Raw genomic sequence first — 25,764 nt, forward strand, 5'->3', positions numbered from 1 at the left:
GGCTCGGTATTTGGAGCGTTGGCCTGTGGGCCAGGGAGTCACAAGTTTGATTCTGGTCAAGGGAAAGTACCTGGGTTGTGATTCAATCCCTGGCCCTGATTGGAATCATGCGGTTGGTTAGGAAGGCAACCAATCAATGTGTCTCTCTCACATCAATGTTTCTCTTTCTCTCTCTTTCTCCCCCCTTCCCCCTTCCCACTCTATATGAAAATCAATGGAAAATATCCTCAGGTGAGGAGTAAAAAATAAAAAAGCTAAGAATGAACTTTTTCATGTCTCTTCTAACTCCAAAAGTCTAGGAGTTCATGAATGTTATGTTTCATATCATTAGTCATTAGAGAAATGAAAATGAAAATTTCAATGAAATATTACTATACACCTATGAGAACAGCTTTTACCAAACAAACAAACAAACAAACAACAACAAAAAAACCCTAATAATACCAAGTATTTAGTGAGGATATGAACAACTGAAACTTTCACACACTGCTGATGGGAATGCAAAATAGTATAGCCACTTTGGAAAACAGTTTGGTATTTTCTTATAAAGCTAAACATATATACAGACAGCAACTCCATTTCTATGTATTTACCCAAGTGAAATGAAAATGTATGTTTAAATAAAATTTTGTATGCAAATATCTTTTGCAGCTTTATTCATAACTGCCAAAAAATTTAAGTAATTCAAATGTCCATCAACTGGTTAATGGATAGACAAACCATGATGTATCCATAAAATGGAATACTACTCCATAATGAAAAGGAATGAACTGCTGGTACATGCACTAAGATGAATGAATCTCAAAAACATTATGCTTACACTAAAAACCACAAAACATTATTAAAAAATTAAAGATCTAAATAAGTAGAAAGACTTCTATGTTCATGATTCAGATCACTTAACATTGTTAAGGAGATTGCAATGCTCCCCAAATTGATTTACAGATTCAGTACAATTTCTACCAAAATTCTACCTGGCTTTTTTTCAGGAATTGACAAGCTGATTCTAAAATTCATATAAAAATGCAGTTGACTAAGAATAACCAAAATTATCTTGAAAAAGAAGAAAGTTGGCTGTCTCATCATTCCCTATTTCAAAACTTACCACGAAGCTAAAGTAATCTAGACAGTGTGGTACTGGCATAAAGATAGACAGATAAATAAAATAGATCAATGGAACAGAATTTAGAGTCCAGAAATAAACTCATACATTTATGGTCAACTGATCTTCAACAAAAGGGACCAAGACAATTTGATTGGGAAAGAATAGTCTTTCCAACCAATGGTGCTGGCCAACTAGATATCAACACTTAGAAAGTATAAATTTGGCACTGGCCGGTTTGGTTGAAGCGTCAGCCTGTGGACCAAAGAGTCTCAGGTTTGACACATAAATGAAAATATGCACATCTTCTTTAAAACCTATGTGATCTCAGTTTACAGAACCAACTCTTAGGCATACTTTTTTCTTTTTCCTTTTGTTTAAATATGTTCTTATTGATTGTTTTTAGAGAGAGAGAAATGTCTATTAAGAGAGAAACATCAATTGGCTGCCTCCTGCATGCCCCCACACTGAGGATCGAGCCCGCAACCCAGGCATGTGCCCTGACCAGTAATCGAACAAGTACCTCTCAGTCCATGGGATGATGCTCAATCCACTGAGCTACACCGACCGGGTGACAAATCCCATCTTTCAAATGGACAAAAGATTTGAATAGACATTACTCAAAAAAATGATATACAAATGGCTAATAAGCACATTAAAAAACATCTTTAGTCATTAGGGAAATGCAAATCAAAGCCACAATAAGATACTACTAGAATGGCTATAATAAAAAAGACAAATAATAGTTAGGATTGGTGAGGATGTGCAGAAATTGGAAGCCTCATGCAGCTACTTTGAAAAAATGTTTGGCAATTCCTCAAACATTAAACATCATGTTACCATACAATCCACAATTTCACTCCTAGATATCTATCCAAGAGAAATGAAAACATACATCCACACAAAAACTTGTACATACATGCTCACAGAATTATCTATAATAGCCCAAAAGTGGAACAATGCAAATGTCCATCAACTGATGATTATAAAATGGAATATATCCATACAATGGGAAATTATTTGACAGTAAAAAAGAATGAAGTATTAATATAAATTACTACTTGGATAAGCTGCAATATCATACAAAGTTAAAGAAGTCAGTTACAAAAGACCATCTATGGTACAATACTATTTATGTTAAATGTCCAGATAAATCAAATCTATAGAAACAAAAAAGTAGATTAGTGTTATTTATTTACATATTTATTTTTTAATTTTTTTATTAATTTATTTTTGTTACAGATATTTCTCCTTTTTTCCCCCAGACACCCTCCTTCCCATTCTCCCCACCCCATACCCGGCTTTGTTGACCATGTCCATTGGTTATGCGTACATGCATATAAGATCTGTGGTTTATCTCTTCCCTCCCCCACCACCCCCTCTTCTGAGGGTTGTCAGTCAGTACCCCACTTCCACGTCTCTGGGTCTACCCTATTCCTCAGACTGTTATGTTCATTATATTCCACAAAAAAGTGAGATCATGTGGTATTTTTCTTTTTCTGCTTGGCTTGTTTCACTTAGGATAATACTTTCCAGGTCCCTCCATGTCATCTCAAAGAATAAGAGATCTTTCTTTCTTATAGCTTCATAGTACTCCATTGTGTATATGTACCACAACTTTTTTATCCATTCGTCTACCGATGGACACTTGGGCTGTTTCCAGATCTTAGCTATTGTAAATAGTGGTGTTATGAACAGGGGGATACATATATTCTTTCTGATTGGTGTTTCAGGCTTCTTAGGATATATTCCTAAAAGAGGGATTACTGGATCAAATGGAAATTCAATTTTTAATTTTTCGAGGTAACACCATAGTGTTTTCCATAGTGGCTGCACCAGTCTGCATTCCCACCAGCAGTGTACTAGAGTCCCCTTTTCTCCACACCCTCGCCAACACTTGTTGTTTGATGATTTGTTGATGGTAGCCATTCTGACAGGTGTGAGGTGATACCTCATAGTTGTTTAAATTTGCATCTCTCTGATGATTAGTGATGTTGAACATTTCTTCATATGTCTCTTGGCCATTTGTATGTCCTGTTTGGAGAAGTGTCTATTTAGGTCCTCTGCCCATTTTTCATTTGGGTTCTTTGTCTTCCTTTTGAAAAATATGGAATGCGCCCTGGCCAGTGTGGGTCAATGGTTACAGCGTCGGTCTGCGGTCCAGAGAGACCTGGGTTCGGTTCCCGCTAAGGGCACGTACCTCAGTTGTAGTTTGCCCCTGGCCCTGGTTGGGTCATGCGGGTAGCAACAACTCGATGTGTCCCTTTCATGTCAATGTTTCTCTCTCTCTCTTCCTCTCTCTCCCTCCCACTCTATCTGAACAAAAAATAGAAAAATGTCCTCAAGTGAGGATTAAAACAAAAAAAGAAAAATATGAAATGCTTCACGAATCTGTGTGTCATTGTTGTACAGGGGCCATGCTAATCTTCTCTGTATCGTTCCAGTTTTAGTATATGTGCTGCTGAAGCGAGCACTAGATTAGTGTTTACATGGACAGAGAGTTGGGAGAAAATAAATAGGAAATGGGAGTGACTGATCATGGGTACAAGGTTTCTTTCTGGGGTGATATAAATGTTCTAAAATTAGCCCAGCCAGTGTGGCTCAGTGGTTGAGTGTTGACCCATGCACCAAAGGTCGCTGTTTCAATTCCTGGTCAGGGCACATGCCCAGGTTGTAGGCCTATACCCAAAGGGGGGCATGCAGGAGGTGGCCAGTCGATGTTCTCTCTCATCGATGTTTCTATCTCTCCCTCTCACTTCCTCTCTAAAATCAATAAAGAAAAAAAGATTTTTAATAAATAAATGTTCTAAAATTAGCTTATGCTGGATGATTGCACAACTCTGTAAATATACTAAAAACTATTGAATTGTATACCTTTAATGGATGAACTTTATTATATGTAATTTGTATCTCAAAAAAGCACTATGCTAAGTGAAAGCAGCCAGACTAAAAAAATTACATACTGTATAATTTTATTTTATGACATTGTAGAAAAGGCAAAACTATAAGGACCAAAATCAGATTAGTGGCTGCCATAAAGGGACATAAGGTAACTTTATGGGGTGGTGAAAATAGTCTATATATGGTAGTTACACAACCTATATATATTTGTCAAAATTCAAAGAAATGTACACCTATAAAAGTGTGAATTTTACTCTATGTAAATTGTACCCCAATAAATCTGAATTTTTAAAAAAGTTAAGTTTACACTGTAGGAGAAGTATTGAAAACAAGAGCAAAAGAAACCTTTAAAATACATCAGAATTAACTCATGTTCCATAACAGATGTGTAATATGCCTCCTATGGATATCAATATTGCCTATGATAGAGTAAAAACGTAGTCATATACATGAGGACCATGGCAGAACCTCACCTTATAATTTGAGATCAGAGTATTTTAAAAAGGCCCCCCTTGCTCTGGCTGGTTTGGCTCAGCGGTTAGAGCATCGGCCCATGGACCAGAGAGTCCTGGGTTCAGTTCCCACTAAGGGCACATACCTCGGTTGCGGTTTGTCTCCTGCTCCAGTTGGGATTGCATGGGTGGCAACCACTCGATGTGTCTCTCTTGCATCAATGCCCCCCCCCCACTCTATCTGAAGATAAATGCAAAAATGTCCTCCAGTGAGGATAAGAAAAAAAAAAGCCGCACCCCTCAAAAAGATGTACTAGTAAAAGTCAACATAAAATTTTTAAATGTTATCTGGCCAAATTCACTAACTTAGGGGAGAAAAGGGCCTTTAAAATAGGGTCTTGAACATTGTTTTTTCTTTTTTTTAAACTGATTTTAGAGAGAGAGAGGAGAGAGATAAAAACAGCAGTGAGAGAGAACATCAATTGGCTGCCTCCTGCATGCCCCTCACTGGGGATTTGGCCCACAACCTGGGCATGTGCCCTGACTAGGAATCGAACTGGCGACCTCTTGGTGCATGGGTCGATGCTCAACCACTGAGCCACATCGGCTGGGCCATTTTTTTTAATTGTTGAAACACCCAAGTCTGATCAAAGCAGAGTATATCCTCTAGACTGTGATACACTTTTTAAAAAAGAAAAATTAAAGCTGCATTATTAACATATATACAATAATCTTCAGGAAGTAGAGGAAGGGCTAAAGAGAAGACTTTATCAGCATTTAGTAATTACTATTTAGGGAGACAGAAAAACTGATTCTGGTAGATACATAATGACTAGAACTCTACTATGGGACAGAGATATATTATAGGTTTTATACAACCTAGAAGAATATCCTTCAATACCTTTTGATTCCCTTTGCCTTCCAAAACAACTTTCTAATTTGGTCTTCCAAAGTCTCTGATTCTAAAAAAAAGTGCCTACAATGGCAGAAACTAGTATTCACTACCCCAATATAACAAACAAATTGAGATTCTGGGTTACCAAAAAAAAAAAGCTCTTATGATTTTGATTAGCATGATGTGATCGGTGTTGAATGAGTAGATAAAACTGTATTTTGTGTTCTGTAAAACTAAAGGTCAGATCACAGACTGAAACAGTTACCAAGTTCTTCCACTGACATTCTTTCTTTCTCTAAGAGGAATATTTGCATTTTTAAAGAATATTCTTTACAGTGAGAACACAAAGAAAAACACTATTGAGCCACAGACATGTTTCTAGTGAACTACAGAATGTTTGTGCTAAAAGAGAGCGAAGGGGGTCTCCGATTTGAGCCTCATTTTACAGATGAGACTTTAAGCTGCACCTGAGAAGTTGTTACCTGCTCAAGGCCTCAAAGTTAATCAGTCAGAGAGTCTGGCTTTAACACAGGTCTCCCAACTCCCACAAATCAGTATTTTTTCCATTGCACCACATTCCCTGCTTCCTCACAGAACAGTAAGAAAGAAGGTCATACAGAACCCCAGCTTCCCCCACTGACTAGCTGTATGACATTAAGCAAGTTATTTAACATCTGTAAGCCTTATTGTACTCGTCTGTAATTAGGGACAATAATATTTTCTATCAGATGGGTAGGATTAAATAAAAGAGTGTACATAAAGTGTTAATCACAGAGCCCAAAACACAGTAAGTACTCAATAAATTTTTAAATGGCTCAATTAACACATATTACAATTAAAATATATAATACGGGCATTTTATCAAATAACTCTAAAACCAATAATGGCATCATGTATGCATAATAAATCAATACATTTATTTTCATTGTAATCATGTCAGAAAAATATTATAGGAAGAGGAACAGACAATAATAGAAAAATTAAAGAGGCAAAAACAGACTACTGAGATATCATTTCTAAACCCTTAATTTATCTTTTTATTAGTCTATAATTGACTTTATTTTCTTTGCAAGTGTCATATGTCAAAACGTATCTACTTATAAATAATCTTACATAATTTTGAAAGTAGCTGGATTCTAATCAAGTGAGAAAACTTTTTTTTTTTTTAATCCTGACCCGAGAATATTTCAGATAAAGTGGGAAGTGGGGAGGAAAAAAGAGGCTTAGAGAAGGAGAGAGAGGAAAAGAGAGAGAGAGAGAGAGAGAGAAACATCGATGTGAGAGAGACACATCGATTGGTTGCTTTCCAGGGCCAGGGATCCAACCGTAATTGAGGTATCAAGCCTGTGACTCTGTGGTCCGAAAGCGAACGTTCTAATTGCTGAGCCTAACTGGCCAGGGTGAGAAAATGTTTATAGTCATTTTGAACCATAAATCCTAACTAAATATAAACAAACATATTTTTTCAGGAAAACTAACTTAATCACCTTTTAAAAATATAATATAGACTCACAAGAAATTGCAAAACTACTATAAAGATGTCTCCCCCAGTTTTCCTCAATGGTAACATCTTATATAACTATAGTATATTATCAAAACCAAGAAATTGGTGTGTAAATTGAGATATAAGTCACATTTAAAGTGTACAATTCAGTGGTTTATAGTATATTCTTAGAGTTGCACAATCACCACTAATCAATCACCTTTTTTATTTTATTTTTTTTTATTTTTATCCTCACCGAGGATATTTTTCCATTTTTTGTACAGATAGAGTGGGAGGGAGAGAGAGGAAGGGAGAGAGAGAGAAACATCGACGTGAAGGGACACATCGAGTGGCTGCCACCCGCACGACCAACCAGGGCCGGGGACAAACTGCAACCGAAGTACGTGCCCTTAGCGGGAACCGAACCCGGGTCTCTCAGGACCGCAGGCCGACGCTTTAACCGCTGAGCCAAACTGGCCAGGGCCAATCACCTTTTTTAAAGTCACTATAACATAACTCGAAAGACCAGAAAGTCTGATGTGTTCAGTTTTTAAAATCTATTCAGCTCAAATCAGAGGTAACTTTACATTTGCATTATTAATAATCCTCTTATCAGAGGCAACACTTTCATTCATGCACATTTACAATCAAACTTTAGTTAGCCCCAGGTAAGACCTTAGCTACTAACAGTATAAAGATTTAATCTCTGCTTTTCAAACAGTTCACTGTCTAAAGAGAGGCAGACTTATAAGTAATATTTACATTTCAGTGTGGTAAATATGATAACAAGGTCCCCCAAGGCACTGCCCAGCAACACTGGGGAGGGAGTTCACCATGGAATAAGAAGGTGATGTGATGAGAGGCTGATGATTCCTGCAGCAGGAGAAAAATCATATGTAGGATGCTAGGAAACAAAAGCTAAAAGGCTGTTATCCAGTAGGCAATGGGAAAAGCTTGAAAGATTTTTAAAAGAAATGATCAGAGTTGCATTTTGGAAGCATGGGAAAGATAGAAATGGGCCCACTGCTCCACAGGAGGGTAAAGCCTAGCCCATTTGAGCCCATAGCTGGCAAATACAAATGAGAACCAAGGCAGGCAATGTAGGAGGCTCTGATGCCTGCCACCACTGAAGCTACAGTAGAAAGAATAAGACTGATGATCCTACTTCTAGGAATATACCCTAAAAAACCTGAAACACCAATCAGAAAGAATATATGTACCCCTATGTTCATAGTAGCACTATTTACAATAGCTAAGATCTGGAAACAGCCCACATGTCCATCAGTAGATGAGTGGATAAAAAAGCTGTGGTACATGTACACAATGGAGTACTATGCAGCTGTAAGAAAGAAAGATCTCTTATCCTTTGAGATGGCATGGAAGGACCTGGAGAGCATTATGCTAAGTGAAACAAGCCAAGCAGAGAAAGACAAATATCACATGATCTCACTTATTTGTAGAATATAATAAACTAAACAAACTGCTGAACAAAATTAACCAGAGACATAGAGGTGGGATACAGACTGAAAAGCCTCAGAGGAGGGGGGGTTGGGGTGGAAGAGGTAAACCACAGAACTTACATGCATGTATGCATGACCAATGAACATAGACAACAAAGCTGCGGAGGGGGCGGGGGGAAGAGAAGGGGAGTGTCAATGGGGGAAAAATGAGAAACATCAGTAACAAAAACAAACAAACAAACAAATAAATAAATAAAAAGAAGACGGAATTAATTGAGATCCCTATCGTACCTCAAGAACACTTGAGCACTTATAGCTTCTTGCAAGTTCCCATTTTATCCCACTTGACAGAAGTCTGATGGAGTGAGGAGTGAATTCAGCTTTGTTGTGCTCCAATACAACCCTGCTGGTTATTAAAATACTGAAATATTTTTCTACCAGTCAGCAAATAGCCACTGCCCTGAGAGGCTTCTCCTCTCTTCCCTGGGACTTTCCTCAACCCCACCTCCATGACTTAGCACTAAATAGTGTCTGACCCAGCGGAAGGCCCTAGACCCAGCTTCAGTGCACTCGAGCAGTCTTAGTTAGTAAGGTATTCACTATGACTCATTGATAGTTTAATATTTTACATATCACTCCCACCTGGAGGGCAAGTCCAGTAAGCTTTAAACCATTAGGCCTCTACTATCACACACAACTGAAAAAACAGAAAAAGAGATCTCCAATATCCTTTCATTATCCCCAATCTGCTTCTTCAGATTCTCCCTCCAGATTCCAACCAGATATTTCTGCTTATGGCTCATCCTGCTCCATCCCAACTATGTCTTAGATTTTTATCTTTTGCATCTCCCTGCAGTCAATTCTTTTCCATCTTCCTCCAATTTCACTAACTTCTGCTGTCTAGAGTAAAGACTTGCCTAGTCATGAGCAGTCACGATGTCCACTCAGTCCCTAAGTGCTACACCTGAAGTCACAGTAGACATAGAGCTTCATTGGGTCTATTCATCCATTAAGAAATAATTGCAGCCCTGGCCGGTTTGGCTCAGCGGTTAGAGCGTCAGCCTGCGGTCCTGAGAGACCAGGGTTCGGTTCCCGCTAAGGGCATGTACCTCGGTTGCAGTTTGTCCCCGGCCCTGGTGGGTCGTGCGGGTGGCAGCCACCCGGTGTGTTCCTTTCACATCGATGTTTCTCTCTCTATATCTGTTCCTCTCTCTCCCTCCCACTCTACCTGAACGAAAAATGGAAAAATGTCCTCTCCTCAGGTGAGGATAAAAAAAAAAAAGAAATAATTGCAAAAAAGTTAACAGAAAATTCTGAACATACAATATTCAGTCCTGCCCCAAGATGCCACTTCATATAAATATTTGTTAGTATTATCTTAAGCTCCAAGTAATTAAAATACACAATACTCTTGTGTTCAAATTAAAGGACGTATATCATTGTTTTAGTGTTACAAATGAACTTTTTTTTTTTTTTTAAATCCTCACCCGAGGACATTTTCCATTTTTAGTACAGGTAGAGTGGGAGGGAGAGAGAGGAAGAGAGAGAGAGAGAAAGATCTACGTGAAAGGGACACATCGAGTGGCTGCCACCCACACAACCAAACAGGGCCGGGGACAAACTGCAATCGAAGTACGTGCCCCTAGCGGGAACCAAACCCAGGTCTCTCTGGACCGCAGGACGATGCTCTAACCACTGAGCCAAACCGGCCAGGGCTACAACTGAACGTTTTTTAACACCTCCCGCCACCACCAACATAAAAGGTAAGGCCACCACACAAAGAATTTGACCATAAGCAAAGGTATAGCTTAGCAGTAGTGGCAATCAGAAAATCAGAAATAGTGATAAGAGACTGTATTAAATGAGTGAACCAAAGTATAAATTAGCATAAGACAAACGAGATAATAAGAGACAAAGAGAAGAGCTATTGTGTCAGAAAAGGTGGTAGGAAATAAAATTGTGGAATCCGGAAGTAAAGAGAAAGTAAAATTTATTCACTTCCATCATTTTCTTTCAACCAGAAACTAAAGGTATATTATATGAGTTCTAGGAATAGTCCATATTTTATAATGACACACTAAAAGATTTAATCTGCAGCAAAACAATATAATATCTGTCTCTTAAAATAATCAGATTATATAGCATATCCAATATTAAAACTGGAATATGGGTAATGTGTTCTCCTTACCATAAAAATTATTAGAAAACAATTCTTAGAAGTGCTCTCTGTACTGTGGTTATTTATTTAAACAAGTTTATCTAAATTAGCAAAGGTGTATTTAAAAATAAGCAAAGAAAGTGTCTATTTTCATATCATCTTTGCTACTTATGAAATCTGACACTACAGTAGTTGGTTCAGTATCTTTTGTCCTGCAGCTATACCGAGCCAACTCCCATTCACTTTTTTTTTAAACCTAGTTCACATGTATTGAAATCTAAAGCCTGGCAAAGATTGATGAAGCTGTATTGTAGTGCTGGATCTACCTTATGTTTTGACCAGACTTTTATCTCTCAACAGTCAAATTTCCTCTGAGTATCCTCCCAAAGAGCTGATGGGATATTCTGTTGTACAGATGAGTGTGTACTGTGAAAATGCAGGTTCGATATGCCTCATAACATCCCAGGCACTATTGCCAGACCATGGAGTTCTTCTGACCCACAAATGTCCAATTCAATAAGAACTCGGGGTTCTTTTGGATTTTTCTAGAGCTAAAAATTTGAAAGAGGGCAGGCTGGATGCCTTCTACAGCCTAAATTACCCCTAGAAGTACTTGAGATCCTTAGGTGAAGTCATTAATTCTGCTTCCTTGTGTTGTGATCAATGTTCTTATCTGCTTGGCTCGGGCCAAGCAGATTCTTACTAGTACCTCCTGCCTAGAGTTTTTGAAATCCTTTGGGACTCCTAAAGCCAACTCTTCCACTTAGGCGTCCTCAAAATAAGGCTGGGGCAGAATAGGGGCTCCTGAGTTAAATCAGTCTATAGAGAAAGAAGGCTCTGCACCTGCCTGAAGGCCAAGGATAATTTGCCTGTCTATGGAGTGCCTGGATGTAATACCAGACTAGAAAAGTTCAGTGATTGGCTTTTTCCTACTACAAATTCAATGAAAGTGGCCAGACATTTGAGTGTGCCCTGGGGCATGCTGTTTTGATGTACCACTATTTCCTATTTCTTTTAGGTCCTGGGCCTATGGGCCTTTGCTAATTTATCTGGCTCCCATAATACCATTTCACAGCAAGCCTCCTTAATCTCTCCAACAAAGTGGAGTGCCTGTATTGTCAGTCATTCCCCTATTCATCAGTCTTTAGACTGTCCCTTCTTTTTTCTCCTTTTCCAAAGCAAAATAACCTATTAGCATTGGCATTCTGCCGAACACTGATTGCCCAAATGCCAAACAGTGCTTTCTTGGAGGTTCCCATTCCCAAAGCTCTAGCCTGGCATTGTTTTGAGGGCTAAAAGTGCACCCTGTGGAGGGCTGGGAACTTTGGAGCTGGCAGGCCTGGGCTCACTGGGGAATCCAAAGCAGCACTCCATCTTCTAGCAAAGCTATTCTTGGTGGCCACTTAGGTTTAGGAATAGAGGTGCTAAGTATGCCTTTCAGGGCTCCACGGGTCACATTTCCTAACTATTAATGCACAATTTAGGTGGCACTGTGTCAGTCAAACATCAGTTATATGTTGGAATTTGATATCCTCTTTTTGGTCAGATAACTAAACTGATGCCAGAAATGAGGTCTCTTGGAAATAAAATTCACATGTAGTTGCTGCAACCGAAGGATTAAGATTGATATCTGAATCTACCTTTTCTCTATATGGTGCCACTGCTGTGTGAAGAATCTTAATTTGTATTTTACAGTTTTGGAATTAAATTTAATTCAATGTCAGCTTTATGTGTTTATTTTTAGTTTAAACTGACTCCACTGCACACATCAAAAATGACTGAAATTTGCTGACGGTAATTTTTACCCAGACAAGTAGATTTCTGTTGTTTGACTCAACTGTACCAGAGTAAAGAAAAGACTAAGTATATTTGGTTTTACATTTTTAGCTTTTCTACCTAGAAGTACCCTGCTATTTTGTCAGCCTGGATTGCCCTTTACCTATCCACCATAGTCCTTTCTCTGCTTTTGGAATGCTTTTATGACCTAGTTCAAATCTTCCCTCCTTTGAGAAATATTTGTTAATGTTGAGTCCCCCACATTTGCACCACCACAGAATATCACTGTCTTAGCCCTGAATTCCAGGATGTTATACAGTTTGCTATTTATATATTTGCAATCCATCGGCCCTTAGGGGCCTTTACTCCTTCCTAATCCCCCAGTGCTTTAAGTTGTGAAGATTTTCTTGAAAATCAATATACAAATATAAAATAATCATATTGTTTTTATGTCAGGGAATAAAAAAATAAAAACAACCAATAAACACGAGAGCATCGGATTGGAAATATGACCTACTGTAGAATCTTTAGAATCCTGCCCACTTGAAGGCAGGTATGCATATCTGCAAATAACCTAACTTTTACCTTACTAAGGTAGAGAATCAGTTAAGGCCATTGTGAAGAAAATTAATTGTCAGAAATGTGAGATTAACTGTTGGCTTCTCCTTCTCCCTCACCTTTTAAATCCAGTCAATCAACAAGACTCATCAACTTTGTCTACTGAATATCTGTATAACTCATTAGTAATGATTCTCAAAAGTCGGCAAGCATTAAGACTCACTTGAAAGATTTGTTCTCTAGATAGACCTGAGCTCTATCTCCCAAGTTTCTGATGCACTAGGTCTGCAATGGGGCCAAGAATTTGCATTTCTAACAAGTACCCGGGTGAAACTGATCTCATATGCACTTTGAGAGGCCACTGTTTTTAACCCATCCCTTCCTCTAGTCCCCTTGCTTTTAACAGGGTTCACGATTTCTACAAAAGGAAAAGAACCCCCGAGTTGTGACACAGTAAAATGGCTCTAAGAAGACATAGTAGCTAGGTTTGGTCCTGATCTTGAATGGTTTCCCTCGGTGAGCAGTGGTCGTCTGAGGCTTTGAAATGATCCTTAACATATAGGAATGAATCCTAAAGCATTTCTGGAGTGGTCTAGAGTGTCTGTAAATATGGACCAGCAGATGAGGTCATGGTTATGCAGGGAGTCAAAAGTAGAGGAGGGGGAATAAAAGCTATAATCACTGTCAAAGGGGTGTTTTCTGTAGACAAGTGAATGGAGCTATTGTACACAAACTCAGTAGTTGCCAAGCATGTGGCCTAGTTATTTTGACTGTATGAGCATGGCACGGAAGGATCTCCTTAGAGGACTTGATTCACACAAGTTGTGTTCAGTTTGACATTAGCAAGCAAAAGCCCAAGAGTCTTTCTAAGTTCCTACCTTCCAAATCTAGGACGTGATACAATTAAGTTGGAAAGACCACAAGGGTAAAACACCATTCTTAGAAATAGTACAGCAATTAAAATTGGTGAAAGACTAATGCAAGGGCCCTATCTTGTTCAAAATATTGAAAACAATAATGAGGATCATAAGGTGGCCTTGGGAAGCAAGCGGTCCATAAATTAAAACCTACAGGTTGGCCTCCCACAGAAACCATTCTGCCTAGTCTATCTTTGGTTTCACCTATATTTGAAACTTTTGTAAAAGTTCAAAAAGTTGTATTTGCCACCAGGGTCTAGGAACTTAAAAGAATAGAACACCTGGCTACGATGGACATATGACAAAGTGTTTTGCTTGCTTAGGGAAAACACCATTCACTCTGCAACAAAGGACTGGAGACGCTTTAGTAATCTTCATATTTCTCAGTTACATGAGAAAACCATTAAGGTGGTTGGCCTGAGCCCTAAAGGTCAAGGGCCAAAGAACAGAGAGGTCAAGAACAGCCACTTGGCCTCCAGGAGAGCAGCACCCTCCTCCCTAAGCACCATGTAGGTGAGATACAGAAACTGTGAACGGTTGCTGCCAATCCTCCATTATATTCACATTTGTTGTACAAGCTCTGGCAAGGCACAGCTGAAGAAGAGTGACCCCTAAGAGGCTGCTCCATGAAACAGGGTCTGCAGACTCAGACCAGAGGTTACAGATGAGGCTATCAGAAAGAAGTTGAAGTCAGCTTAAAATAGACATAATTAAAAACAGGTTGGAAAGCACGGCCCGCTTCCTATTGGGGCAAAAGGTTAGAAAATGAGGCTGTGAGGAGGTTGTTTTATGGTGATACTGACTTAGGAGAAAGGAGTAAAGGAGGTTTCTGTGAGTGGGGTAATCCCTGTACTCAATAGCTTAATTCTGCCAGACCAAATGCTCCAAGAAGCACTTCACTACACAGAATTCATTTGAACTAAGTCTTCTAAACCCACAGATGGGGGGAAGAAGGACCTGAAAAGCTTGAAATCCTAAAAGATAAATAAAAAAAATCATAGGAGTTATAGACTGGAGCTCCACTAATTCAACAAAAGATAATTGCAGAAGGTTATCAGAGACCTTGAAGGCTCAATAAAATACCACATTTACATACTGTACTTCTCACCAGGGAGAGGGGTTGCAGATTAAAATGTTTGGAAATGAATGGGTTGAAACTATAAAAGGGTTAAACAGTTGTTAGAAAATGTTTATTGTTTTCAAGCATAAGAAATTTTAGTGATGAAGTTAACATAGCAATCAGGTAGCACAAACAAATAACAAATATTTATTGAACTATAACTACATAAAGCACTGAACTAGGTACTATAATTATTAGGGCTTATGATTTACAGTTTTCTCTTACTCTCTCCTTTGTAAGTTCTGAGGTATAATCTACCTGAAAATAAAATTCTTAAAATAATCCAAAATATTTTAATACAGTAATTATTATATCACTGGTAAATCACTTCAAAAAATCAATGCCTTGCTTCCTCTTACTTTGAGTTACACATTTTAATACCTGTACACAAACCACAACAAATAATAAAACTGACTACTTTTTGTCTTTAGGTGTCTGATTTTATTTTGGCAAACATCCCTTTTTGTGTGTGTCATATTAGTGATAGCACAGACATGATAAACAGGCTTTTGGACAATGTAACAAACAGAAGACTCAAAAACCACATGCTCTTTTATTTTACACTATGTTGAATTGCCTCATCTAGCTTATTCATACCAAGTGTTTAATAGAATGCAAATTAACACAAATACCATTGAATAAAATCTGCTGTGTTGAATACTTCTAGGTTTCTCTTGGATGCCACTGACACTTCCTTAAACAGTACTTTTTCAAACACAAAAAGAGTAAGAGCAAAAATACACATCTAGAATTTACCTTCTGTATGAAAAGGATGATTTGCATTCATTTTATACTATAATGTTTTAATACACAAATTAAGAAACAGAATACAAGCGCTGTTAGGATTCTAGAAGGCTAATTTTGGAACTACCTTAGTTTCGAGAATTAGTCTTGTTATTATAACAGATCTTGAGATAGCACATTACTTTTAAATAAAATTTTAAAAATATTAATGAAAATAGCTTTATGTTTTCCTTCGTGAATAAAATTATCCAAATTCTCTAACAACATCCCTTTTGCATTAATAAAACCAGGTGTAAGTGCCCCTTCTAAAGCCAAAGACTTGGTAGGGTAGAAGGAAAGCAAACCAGAACTCTGAAAATTTAAAGAATAGTTCTAATAAAGATTCCAATAATCCCAGCCTTGGATTTTACAATTTTGTTGAAATTTATCAGAAATCCTTTTACAGGAGCTTACAGCTTCAGTAAAACATTTCTCAATTCTATTTTTTATTTGCATAGAATAAGGTACAATGTCAGTATAATATACTACTCTGTTTAAATGTTCCTTATTATTTGTAATATTTCCAAATAATTTTCTCTTTACTGTGAAATAAGTATTAATATTCCCATTTTATAGATGAGGATATTAAGGTACAGACAGGTGAAGTGACTTAGGGAGGCAGAACAGATAGAGGGAACAAAGATGGGATTTAGAGACAAAAGGATCAGGGTTTAAATATAATACAGCCACCTGCTAGCTTTGAGCAAGTCCCTTTGTCTGGGCCTGTCTTTCATTTGTAAAATGAGGATAATACCACCTACCTCTCAAATGGTTGATGAAAGGTATGAACAAAGCACCTAGCAGATAGCTTAGTATAGAGCTGGCCATTCAACAAATATCAGCTCTCCCACCAAGCCACAATCCCATTTTCTTCAGCTGGTACAATGGGTATAATGTTCTGAAGTACATGAGATAATATAACATATTCAGAGTGCTGGCAAGTACAGGGCTCAATACATTTGTTGTTTCCCCTAATATTCCCTCCCTACCCTACGTCCCACAGTTACTAAGTGGCTGAGCCACAATCAAATCCAAACCTTAGTTCCACTATAGAACTGCCTCTGCACACACACACATTTTATTAATGGTAGTACCTTATTTAACCTCAAAAACTAATTTAACCTAGTTATTTAATCAGTAGTTATTTTAATATGTTCCCAGTAAAATCAAATTCATTTCTAGGGTAGCTCTACTTTTTAATAATCACAAAAGCAATTAATCTTTCTGACTTGAAAATGTGTATTTTTCAAAACATATTTCTACTGGCATTTATGCAATATATATTCTTAATATTTTATAAACTATTATAACCTGAAAGATAGTTTAAAATCTATTCCTTAGGATATCACATGCCTAACTATTTAAATGACTCCATTTGGTATACTGAAGTCAAAGCTATTAGCTAATTTTCTCCCCAAAAAATAACAAAATAAGGTAACAAATGTGGTAATTAAATATAGATATGCATAAAATGAAACAAATGTGTAAAAAATATGGACCAGATCTGCATTTATGAGACAATGACCTTCAAAACTGGCAGGGAGCTGTTACAATGTTCTTCACAGGGGAGCAATTACACTACAATCTTCCTATGTACATGTACTTTCATTTCTCATGGTCTACAAATACATTTGCGTATCAGAAAGAATAAGAGAATAGTTTGGTAACTGTGGCAACCTTCATTTGGAGGACATAAGGCATTTTCATCACCTTAATAATCACATCCGAAATGCCAGATCAGTTTAACTGCTGCAATATGAAAGGCCAGACCAATTCTTTTGACAGGATTTCCTACAACTAAAATTTGCCAAATGTGGCTATTGTAACTCTGATTCTGTAATACTCTGAGTGGTCTCTAATGATCCCAAGAAGCACTAAAATATTTCTGAAATAGATACCTTAAACAAAAATATGACATACAATACTTTGAGGAAAAGGAGTTTAAATTGTCACCAATTTTAAAAAATATATATACAGTACTGCAATTCCTAAAATGTTGGGAATATTGCTCTAACTTAATAAGTAGCTCACAGTTTCTTTCACTACTGATCACACACACGCGTGCATGTGCGCACACACACACACAAATGCACAAGGGGAAAAGTTGCTAAGAAAAGCTCAGTCTCTATAAATGCTCAGACAAGCTATATAAACAAAAGATACTGTCTTTTCTTACACTTCCTCACATAGGTAAAAGCAAAAGCAATTCACAATAGTGGTGCCCCAAAATAACAATATTACATATACTTTAGAAGTCCTGTGTTTTTTAGATTTCATGCAAGAATCACAATGTACAATCATTAACAATATCTAGACAATGGACACATTACAGTATGGCCATGTCACACCAAGCTTAATTTTCAATTTTTGATTTTTCTAAATTTTATAACATTGAATTAAAATAAACACAACCATATAGTAAGCATAAATCCAGTAAGTTCTGCTTAACTTAAAAATAGTATTTTCTCAATGGTAATAAAAACTACCCACAATTATAATACCAATCAACCAACTTTAAAGATTCTACTAACTGGGAAAAATAACCAATCACCTTATTGTGATACCTTAAAACCACAAGATTATGACTAGTGAAGACATGAACTGTGTTTCATTTTTACTCTAGACCTTGGCAAAAGTTTATGACCTGTTCTGGAAATTGTATTTCACCATAGATATACCCCAAAAGTATTCTTAGGACTCATGAAGTCTAAATCTTGCACTGCCCTTGGCATGCTATTGTGTAAAGCTTTAAATTTTAAAACAAAAGGATAAATGCTTTAAAATCTCTAGACAATGTATTCAAGTAATGAAAATGTCAACCCAATGTTTTCTCCTCCCCCACTAAAAAGAAAAAGTGCACATGACACATAAAGGTACAACAGAAACAAAAAGTAGCATGCCACTTAGTTATTAAGGAAATAATACATAGCATCTCTATATCATATTCAACTACAACAATCCTTTCACTTGATGGCTAGCATCTTTATGACTGCTTAATCTGTATTTAAGTGGCCTTAAAAAGAGATTTTGTTCTTTTTCTCTACCCTCATGGATCCTTGGCAGCAGTCATCACTTCTGCCCAAGGCTAGTTTTGGGGTCAGGGGGAGAGGAGAGAAGGATGAACTGAGCACGGAGTCAGCAGAGGCAGCTGCTCTCATACACTACTCAGCTTTCTCACACACCGCTATTTTCCGCTATTCAGCATTGTCAGCAAAAAAATAATAATAATAAATGGGGGGGGGGGTAAGGCAGGGAGACAAAGAGGGTAGGATCTGGGAACGACAGTTTTTGTCTGCCACATCCGAGGCGAGAAGCCCTCTGATTTCTTGTTGAAATAGGGATCAGGTGAGACCCCTGCGGGTCCAACTCAATTTGCTTCTCCAGAAAGAGCAGTTTCCGGCAGTGAGCGCGGATCCACCCGTCTGCTGAACTAAATACCGGAGCATTGTCAATGTTTTCTATCTCTGACTTTATAAAAAGGAAAGAGGGCTGTGACTGCGTTCCTGGTTAATACTACTACTCCTGACGAGCCACACAGCAGCAGTGAAGGAACATACACCAGAGGTTGTTAAAAATCCCTTCAAAAATACCAGGTACTGGAGAAATGCTGTGTAGCATTATCGTATTGTTGGCGTTTTTTTTAAGTCACCGATTCTCCCTCCACCGTCAACCCTCAAATCGCTGAGACTTGTTGCTAAATCTTCACCACACGCCCCCCAGAACTGCCCAAAAGAATAAGATTTGGGGAGCGAACGGCAGGAGGGGGGCCTAAATCTTTAACACCCAAGGGGCTGGCTAGGTTCCCTTCTATAGGCCACTCTGCAAAGGCTGCGCGTTCAGTTCCACCTTCGGAGAGCTCTGACTCACAAATACTGGGGGGGAAATTATGACATACACCATTATCCTTCCAACCAGAGAGAGATAAGAAAAGCCTGCTGGCCATCCTTGCGGGGCTGGAGAGCCCAAGCCTACGCTCCCCGACGGGGCGGCCGGGAAAGGAGTCTCCAGCCCTGCCCGCCTCCCTCCGCACGCCCGCGGAAGATACTCCCCACCCGGTCTGGCTCCAGGAGCCAGGATGGAGCGCCTTTACCCCGGGAGAGAGAAGGGAACGAGTTGGAAGTCCGGGACGCCGGGACTCGCCCCGCCGCGGCGCCAAGCACCCACTGCCCGGCCACGGACAGGGGCTCCGGCGGAGGCGCCCTGCAACGGGGCCGTCCTCCGCAGCCCTGGGAGGACAAAGCGCTGGGGTATGGGGTGACTCCCGGGCAGCGGCCACGGGCCAAGTTGACTAGACTCGGGGCACGAGGGGGTCCCGCGAGCAGAGCGGCTTGGCACTGACCTGGATGGTGCAGGTGTACTCGCTGTCGTCCAGCAGCCGCACGGTGCAGCTGTACTCGCGCTCCAGACTCCTACTACTGCCGCTCATCAACCTGCTCAGCATCTTCCCGCCCGTCCGCCGCCCCCAGGAGAGACGCCGCGGCGCTGCAGACCACGGACTAGGCGCCCCTCAGCCGGGCAGCTCCGCGCCGAACCCGGGCATCTGCACCATCACCCCAATCGGGTCGCCGCTGCTGCCTCCTGCTGGCCCCGCTCCTCCTCCTTTTCCTCCTCCTTCTCCGCCACCGCCTCCCCCAGCCTAGAGCCAGCGCCGCGCTCTCTCTCCACAGCGTCCCAATGCTGGTGCCCAGCTCGTGGGGCGGAGCCTCGGCCGGAGGAGGCCCAATGGGGGTCAGCGCGGCGGAACCGAGTGGCAGATGCCACAGCCAATAGAAACAGTGCATTAGAATGATGGACAAGATAAGGAGGCAATCATGGAAAGAGCTAAGCTGGACCAGCCCTCTGGCGTTCCAAACGAGGGGCTCTTTTACCCCCTGCAGTTCCTACAAATGCTTTTTCTCCCTCCCCCGAGCCAGGTGTGGGCACTCGGCTGGATCGACGTCTGCTGTTCGGAATACATTTGGGCTCTGCTTCGGAGGCCAAGTCCTATACCCTGCAAAGCCGCGGTTCCCGCCCTCTCGGGAGCCGGGGCCGTGCGAGATCACAATTCTGGCACCTGCAGAATGTAGGCACCTTCCGCCCTGGACCAGGAGGCTGCCCCCACCTGCGCTCTATATCCCAGGTCTCGCGGACGAGCCTCTCTGCCCTTAGCCCTGTTGTTTTGGAGAACATCGGTTTCACAGGAGCTCCTTAAGTGAAAATTGGAGGGTTCGCGGAGGTTCTTAAGCACCCAGGTTTAACCCCTAAAAAACCCTTCACTCTTAACACCCTTTGCCTCCTTCCTTTTATTTTCAGAAGACAAAAGGAGGAGACTAGGGCGTCCTCCTTCAGCCGGTATGGAGCAGAGGATGCGATGGATCAATTCCTTGCACCTTTATGTCTTCAGACTTCTTCAACAAAACAAAGAAAAAAACTGTCTCCTGGCCTCTGTGACCCCACATCTAAAGACCTCCTGTTATTTACGAAAACTTCACCAAGATAATATTCTCCCTCAAAAATTTTTGATGGAAGGAAATGCTATAAAAGAATCATATCAACCCAGAATATTAATGCTGTGATACGTTAATTTAAAAATAATGAAATATGCATAGTTTCCTATTATTTTCATTTAAACTGTTCTTGTTTATTTACATAACAAAAATAAAACCTTACACTGCCCTAGAAAAAATCCAACATTTAAGGTATGCTTCTTTCCTAGTGTCTTTGGATTCAGTATTTCTCCCAATTTATTTGCCCTCCCCCCACCCTTTTTGTTATCACCTCAGCAACCTGGATTGCTTTTCTTATTGCATTCTCCCTGTAGCATTCAATATCCATGAGAGGGGGTTCCTTTTTTTCAATACAATCCTGGGGGAGTTAATTAAGAACCTAGAACTAGTGAGTCAAATTTATAGCCATAAAACCAAGTGTGAGCTCTTATACTCTGTAGCCTTAACAGGTAGCCTGAAGCCTGCAGCAAAATAGGGTATCTAATACATGTTTGTTAAGTAAAATAAATGGAAGTGATAATATTTTGCAGCATCTAAATCCCAGGAGAAGATTTGTAAGGAAATGAAGAGAATTTCAGGAAAGTCCTGGAGATGAATAAAATTATTAATATGCCAAAGTAATATTGTACGAAGCTCAGCTTTGTTGTGTAGTTTAGGGAAGATAACGAGATTTCAGATAGGCAGAAGTTTTGTTGAAAGAAAAGTTGCTATTTGTTATAGAATTTATAAGAGCAAGAAAAAATATCCTAGGAAGTGGGATGGTCAGGAAGTGTTTTTAACAGTTTATGCAAATAAACAGCTGTTAGAATAAAAACACTAAGCACTATGAATCCAGAAAAGCTCTAAGGAACTGAATGTAATCTTTTTTCAAAGTATGACCATAGATGTAATCAACAGCAATGAGACTGTGGCTGCTATGCCAATGTGTTAAGTAACATTCCTGCTCAGCCTAAGAAAATTATGTTAGCTTAGATGCTCACCTCATTGAAACACCAGGTAGATATTCATTTACGTTTATGCATAATATCCATTAAAAGCTTCAAACTCTTCCTTACTCTCTGATACAGAACATTTTGCAAAGAAAACAAAGGATGGACAAATAATGTGGGTTTTTTTGGACAAATAATGAAGAAAAGCAAGAATCAATCAGTTTCTGGTTAGATGTATTTCTCTACAAGGCTCAAGAGGAACTAAAGGCAGAAGTCTAAGGGGAATTAAAAAAAAGGGGGGGGGGGCTCGCCCTGGCCAGTTTGGCTCAGCGGTTAGAGTGTCCACCTGCAGTCCAGAGAGACCGGGTTCCGTTCCCGCTAAGGGCATGTACCTCGGTTGCGGTTTGTCCCTGGCCCTGGTTGGGTCGTGTGGGTGGCAGCCACTCGATGTGTCCCTTTCACTTCGATGTTTCTCTCTCTCTTCCTCTCTCTCCCTCCCGCTCTATCTGAATAAAAAATGGAAAAATGTCCTCGGGTGAGGATAAAAAAAAAACAAAAAAGGGCTCATATAAAGTCAAACTGATAAATACTTTTGTTTACCTTTGTTTTTCTCAAGTCTGTTGAGCAGAATGTCCAGGATAGAAAAGGTTTGTTCAATCGAAGACTTCATGTACTTTGAGAATCTGTGTCGTTGCTTTCACGAGTTGTTTAGTATAAAGGAGGCCATATTTAAAATAAAAGTCCCAAATACAATGGCTCTGAACTCCTACCTTCCAAATTATCAAGATGTCAGCCCTCTTTAGAGTTTTCCTCACTTCTCTAGTATGGAGGAGTCCCTAGGGGAGATAATGTTACCCATATATGCCTGAAATAACTGAACTACCACTGCCTCTGCTTCAGATGTTTCATACCCTAATGTTCTGGACCTGAGCTCTCTCCAGCTGGCGCAATCTCCAGCATTGCCTTGAGTTTCAGCAGGAAGGGGCACTGCCCTCTCTTCACCAGGGCATCACAAACAAAGGTCCTTCTCCTCAAAATCTCCTCACAGCACAGCTAAGATCACTGTTTTATATAACAATATTAGAAAGGAAAAATAATCCAGAGTACTCTGCAGGTATGAATGGCTATTCTCAAAGCCCTTGTGGACTAGATACAAACTTGCCTTAGTGTTGGCTTCCAACTTGGGTCCACATGGCTGAAGATAGCTTCCCTCTTCATCAAGAGTTCCACTTACCATGTCTTGGGCATCCAGGCCCAACCACTGTGAAACAGAGAAGAAAACAACTATCCTCGTCCAGTTTAACGTCCACTTTCAAAGCCCCATTTTCTATCCCAAGTGCCGCTTGTCCCTAAAAAGACTGACTATGGGAATATCTAATCCTTTAGAGTATACCCCACCCACCATCCTCAGGGATTTGACCTTGACCTCTGACTCAACTGGGCTATCACCATAGAACATAACAGTCCAACATCGGCACATTTCTCACAAAGATTGAGTTATTCAATCTTAATATGGAGATCCAAGTAGAACCTCACCAAAGTCAGTCCAGTTCCTTTGCATAATTATGTCTCTGGTAAGGAGCATACCAGTCTGCTTTCCTGCATCTTTTCAATCTCAGCTTCTGTTCTCCTAAGAGCAAGGACTCAAACAACAACATTCACAGCTCCACAGAAACAACAACAACAACAACACACACACACACACACACACACACACACACACATTTGGTCTAAATCTACAGGGAGCAGAAACAGTTCTGTTCCCTTCGGCATCAATGTCTGTAGAAGCAATACTCGTGCTCAACACTCTGCTTCTACATTCATACTAAATACTTCTACATACATACTAAAGCATCTACATTCAAGTTAATGGTTACTTTATAGTTCTCCAAGAGTAGTACATGTATATATACTTGCTTTAATATGAGTAGTTAAACAATTCATATATAGTTTTCTCTAAATAATCAACCTCTGAAGAAATGTTTACCTTCTCTTTTATCAGGACAGAAAACCACCTACAGTTTAAGCTTTTCTAACCTTCTACCCACCTTTAAGATTTTCAGTTTAGCCCCTGTTACACTTAGAAGTATTTTTTATGTGGGAATATAAGAAGTGCATGTTTATTTGTTTTTATTTTTAAACATTGATTGAACATTTATTATGTGTTAGGCACATACTCTGTGACAGCTTTCTAGAATACATAAGACATAGCCCAAAGAATATAGGAAAAGGAAATGTACCAACCAAGAAGTTAACAATCTAGGAGAGAGTGTTAGGTGTGTGTACAATGGCTATAATATAATACGTGAAGCAATAGCAAAGTACTACAGAAAAACAAATGGTATCATTACTTAAGCATGGGAGACAGCGAAGTTTTACAGAAAAAACATTTCAGTTGGGCCCTAAGGAATGGAGTAGGATCATGAAGAGTGCAGACAGCAAGATAAAAGAAAAATATGCGATGAGGAGTGACTATTTTTTTTTTTTGAGGGTGACATTTTAAGTAAAGGAAACAGCATGAGCAAAAACATAGAAGCACAAATGTATGTAGCATGTTCCAGAAATTGCAGGCATCCCCAGATGGACAGCATGTGGGATGCATTGGCTGAGAAGAGATGAATTGAGGCCAGATTATATAGGACCTTCAATGCCATGCTTAGGACTATGAACTCTGTTGTATCAATGGTGGGAGGTGGGGGAAGGGGGTGGACTTTTTAAAGCAGTGACAGTATCATATTTATATTTGGAAATTATCATTTTCATAGCAGATTAAATTAGAGCAAGATGAGATTATTTACTGAAGTAAAATTGTATTTAGAAAACAATAGAATGTCTTTAATGAGGCATCAGAAGCGTTTGTAATAGGTCTCTCAGATGTCATTGACAGGCTTTATTATATTCTCCAATTATGGTTCACTTTCTCTGTATTTCCAGCTAATCTTTGGCTATTGTTCTAGGAACAAAATGTATACAAAACAAAGCAAATTAATTCATTTATCTAAAAAAAATTATTGATAGTCTACTATGTGCAAGTCCCTATGCCAGGTGCTGAGAGAATTCAAAGATGAATAAATAATATTCCCAATCTTCATAGAATTGACAGTCCCATGCAATCTGAAAAATTACTTCAATAACATTTATTAAGTATTCAGTTTCTATAGATTGATATTCAGTGCACATTGGTGTTTTTTTTAAGGTATAAAGGGGTCCAGCCGGTGTGGCTCAGTGGTTGAGTATCGACCCATGCACCAAGAGGTCACCAGTTCGATTCCCAGTCAGGACACATGCTCAGGTTGTGGGTCCAACCCCTGGTGGGGGGCATGTTCTCTTTCATTGATGGTTCTATCTCTCTCTCCCTCTCCCTTCCTCTCTCTCTAAAATCAATAAAGGAAAAAAAATTTTTTTAAGATTCTAAAAAACAAAAAGGTAGAAAGGGGAAAGGCAGCAAAGATATGAGAATTAGCCCAAAGAACCTAGGCAAAGAAATATATATATAAACAAGAGAAAACCAGAACAGCCCATATTCCCCACCCCCATATTTTTTTATTGAAAGTGTCAATTGAGTACTTGCTCTGCAAAATGAGATAATTAACATCATCATACTTCCTCCTATCCTCTGTACTCTAACTCTCAATTTTCGTGGCTTATCTTGTTTCTATTTTGTCAGGGTTTATAGTAGTTACAGCTTTAGGCAAACATATTTCCCTCAGTTGTCTAGTCTCACTTCTGTATTCAAATGGGTTC

At 39.4% G+C, this 25,764-nt stretch overlaps 1 protein-coding gene and 1 non-coding gene across 4 annotated transcripts in view; both read right to left on the reverse strand.

The window, feature by feature from the left end:
- FRMD5 (FERM domain containing 5) overlaps window positions 1-20,262 on the reverse strand; it is a 347,282-nt gene extending 327,020 nt beyond the window's left edge. For all 3 annotated transcript variants that reach the window (XM_036282185.1, XM_036282182.1, XM_036282177.1), the window contains exon 1: window positions 19,945-20,262. In XM_036282185.1, the coding sequence (XP_036138078.1) occupies window positions 19,945-20,046 (102 nt within the window). In that variant the 5' untranslated portion in view covers window positions 20,047-20,262. The remainder of the gene's footprint in view (window positions 1-19,944) is intronic.
- Window positions 3,470-3,576, reverse strand: LOC118621264. Its single transcript, XR_004957661.1, has one exon. It is a non-coding gene; the product is annotated as a U6 spliceosomal RNA (small nuclear RNA).
- Window positions 20,263-25,764: the final 5,502 nt, after the last annotated feature.

The sequence above is a fragment of the Molossus molossus genome, unplaced genomic scaffold (assembly GCF_014108415.1).
Source record: "Molossus molossus isolate mMolMol1 unplaced genomic scaffold, mMolMol1.p scaffold_m16_p_1, whole genome shotgun sequence".
NCBI classification, from domain to species: domain Eukaryota; kingdom Metazoa; phylum Chordata; class Mammalia; order Chiroptera; family Molossidae; genus Molossus; species Molossus molossus.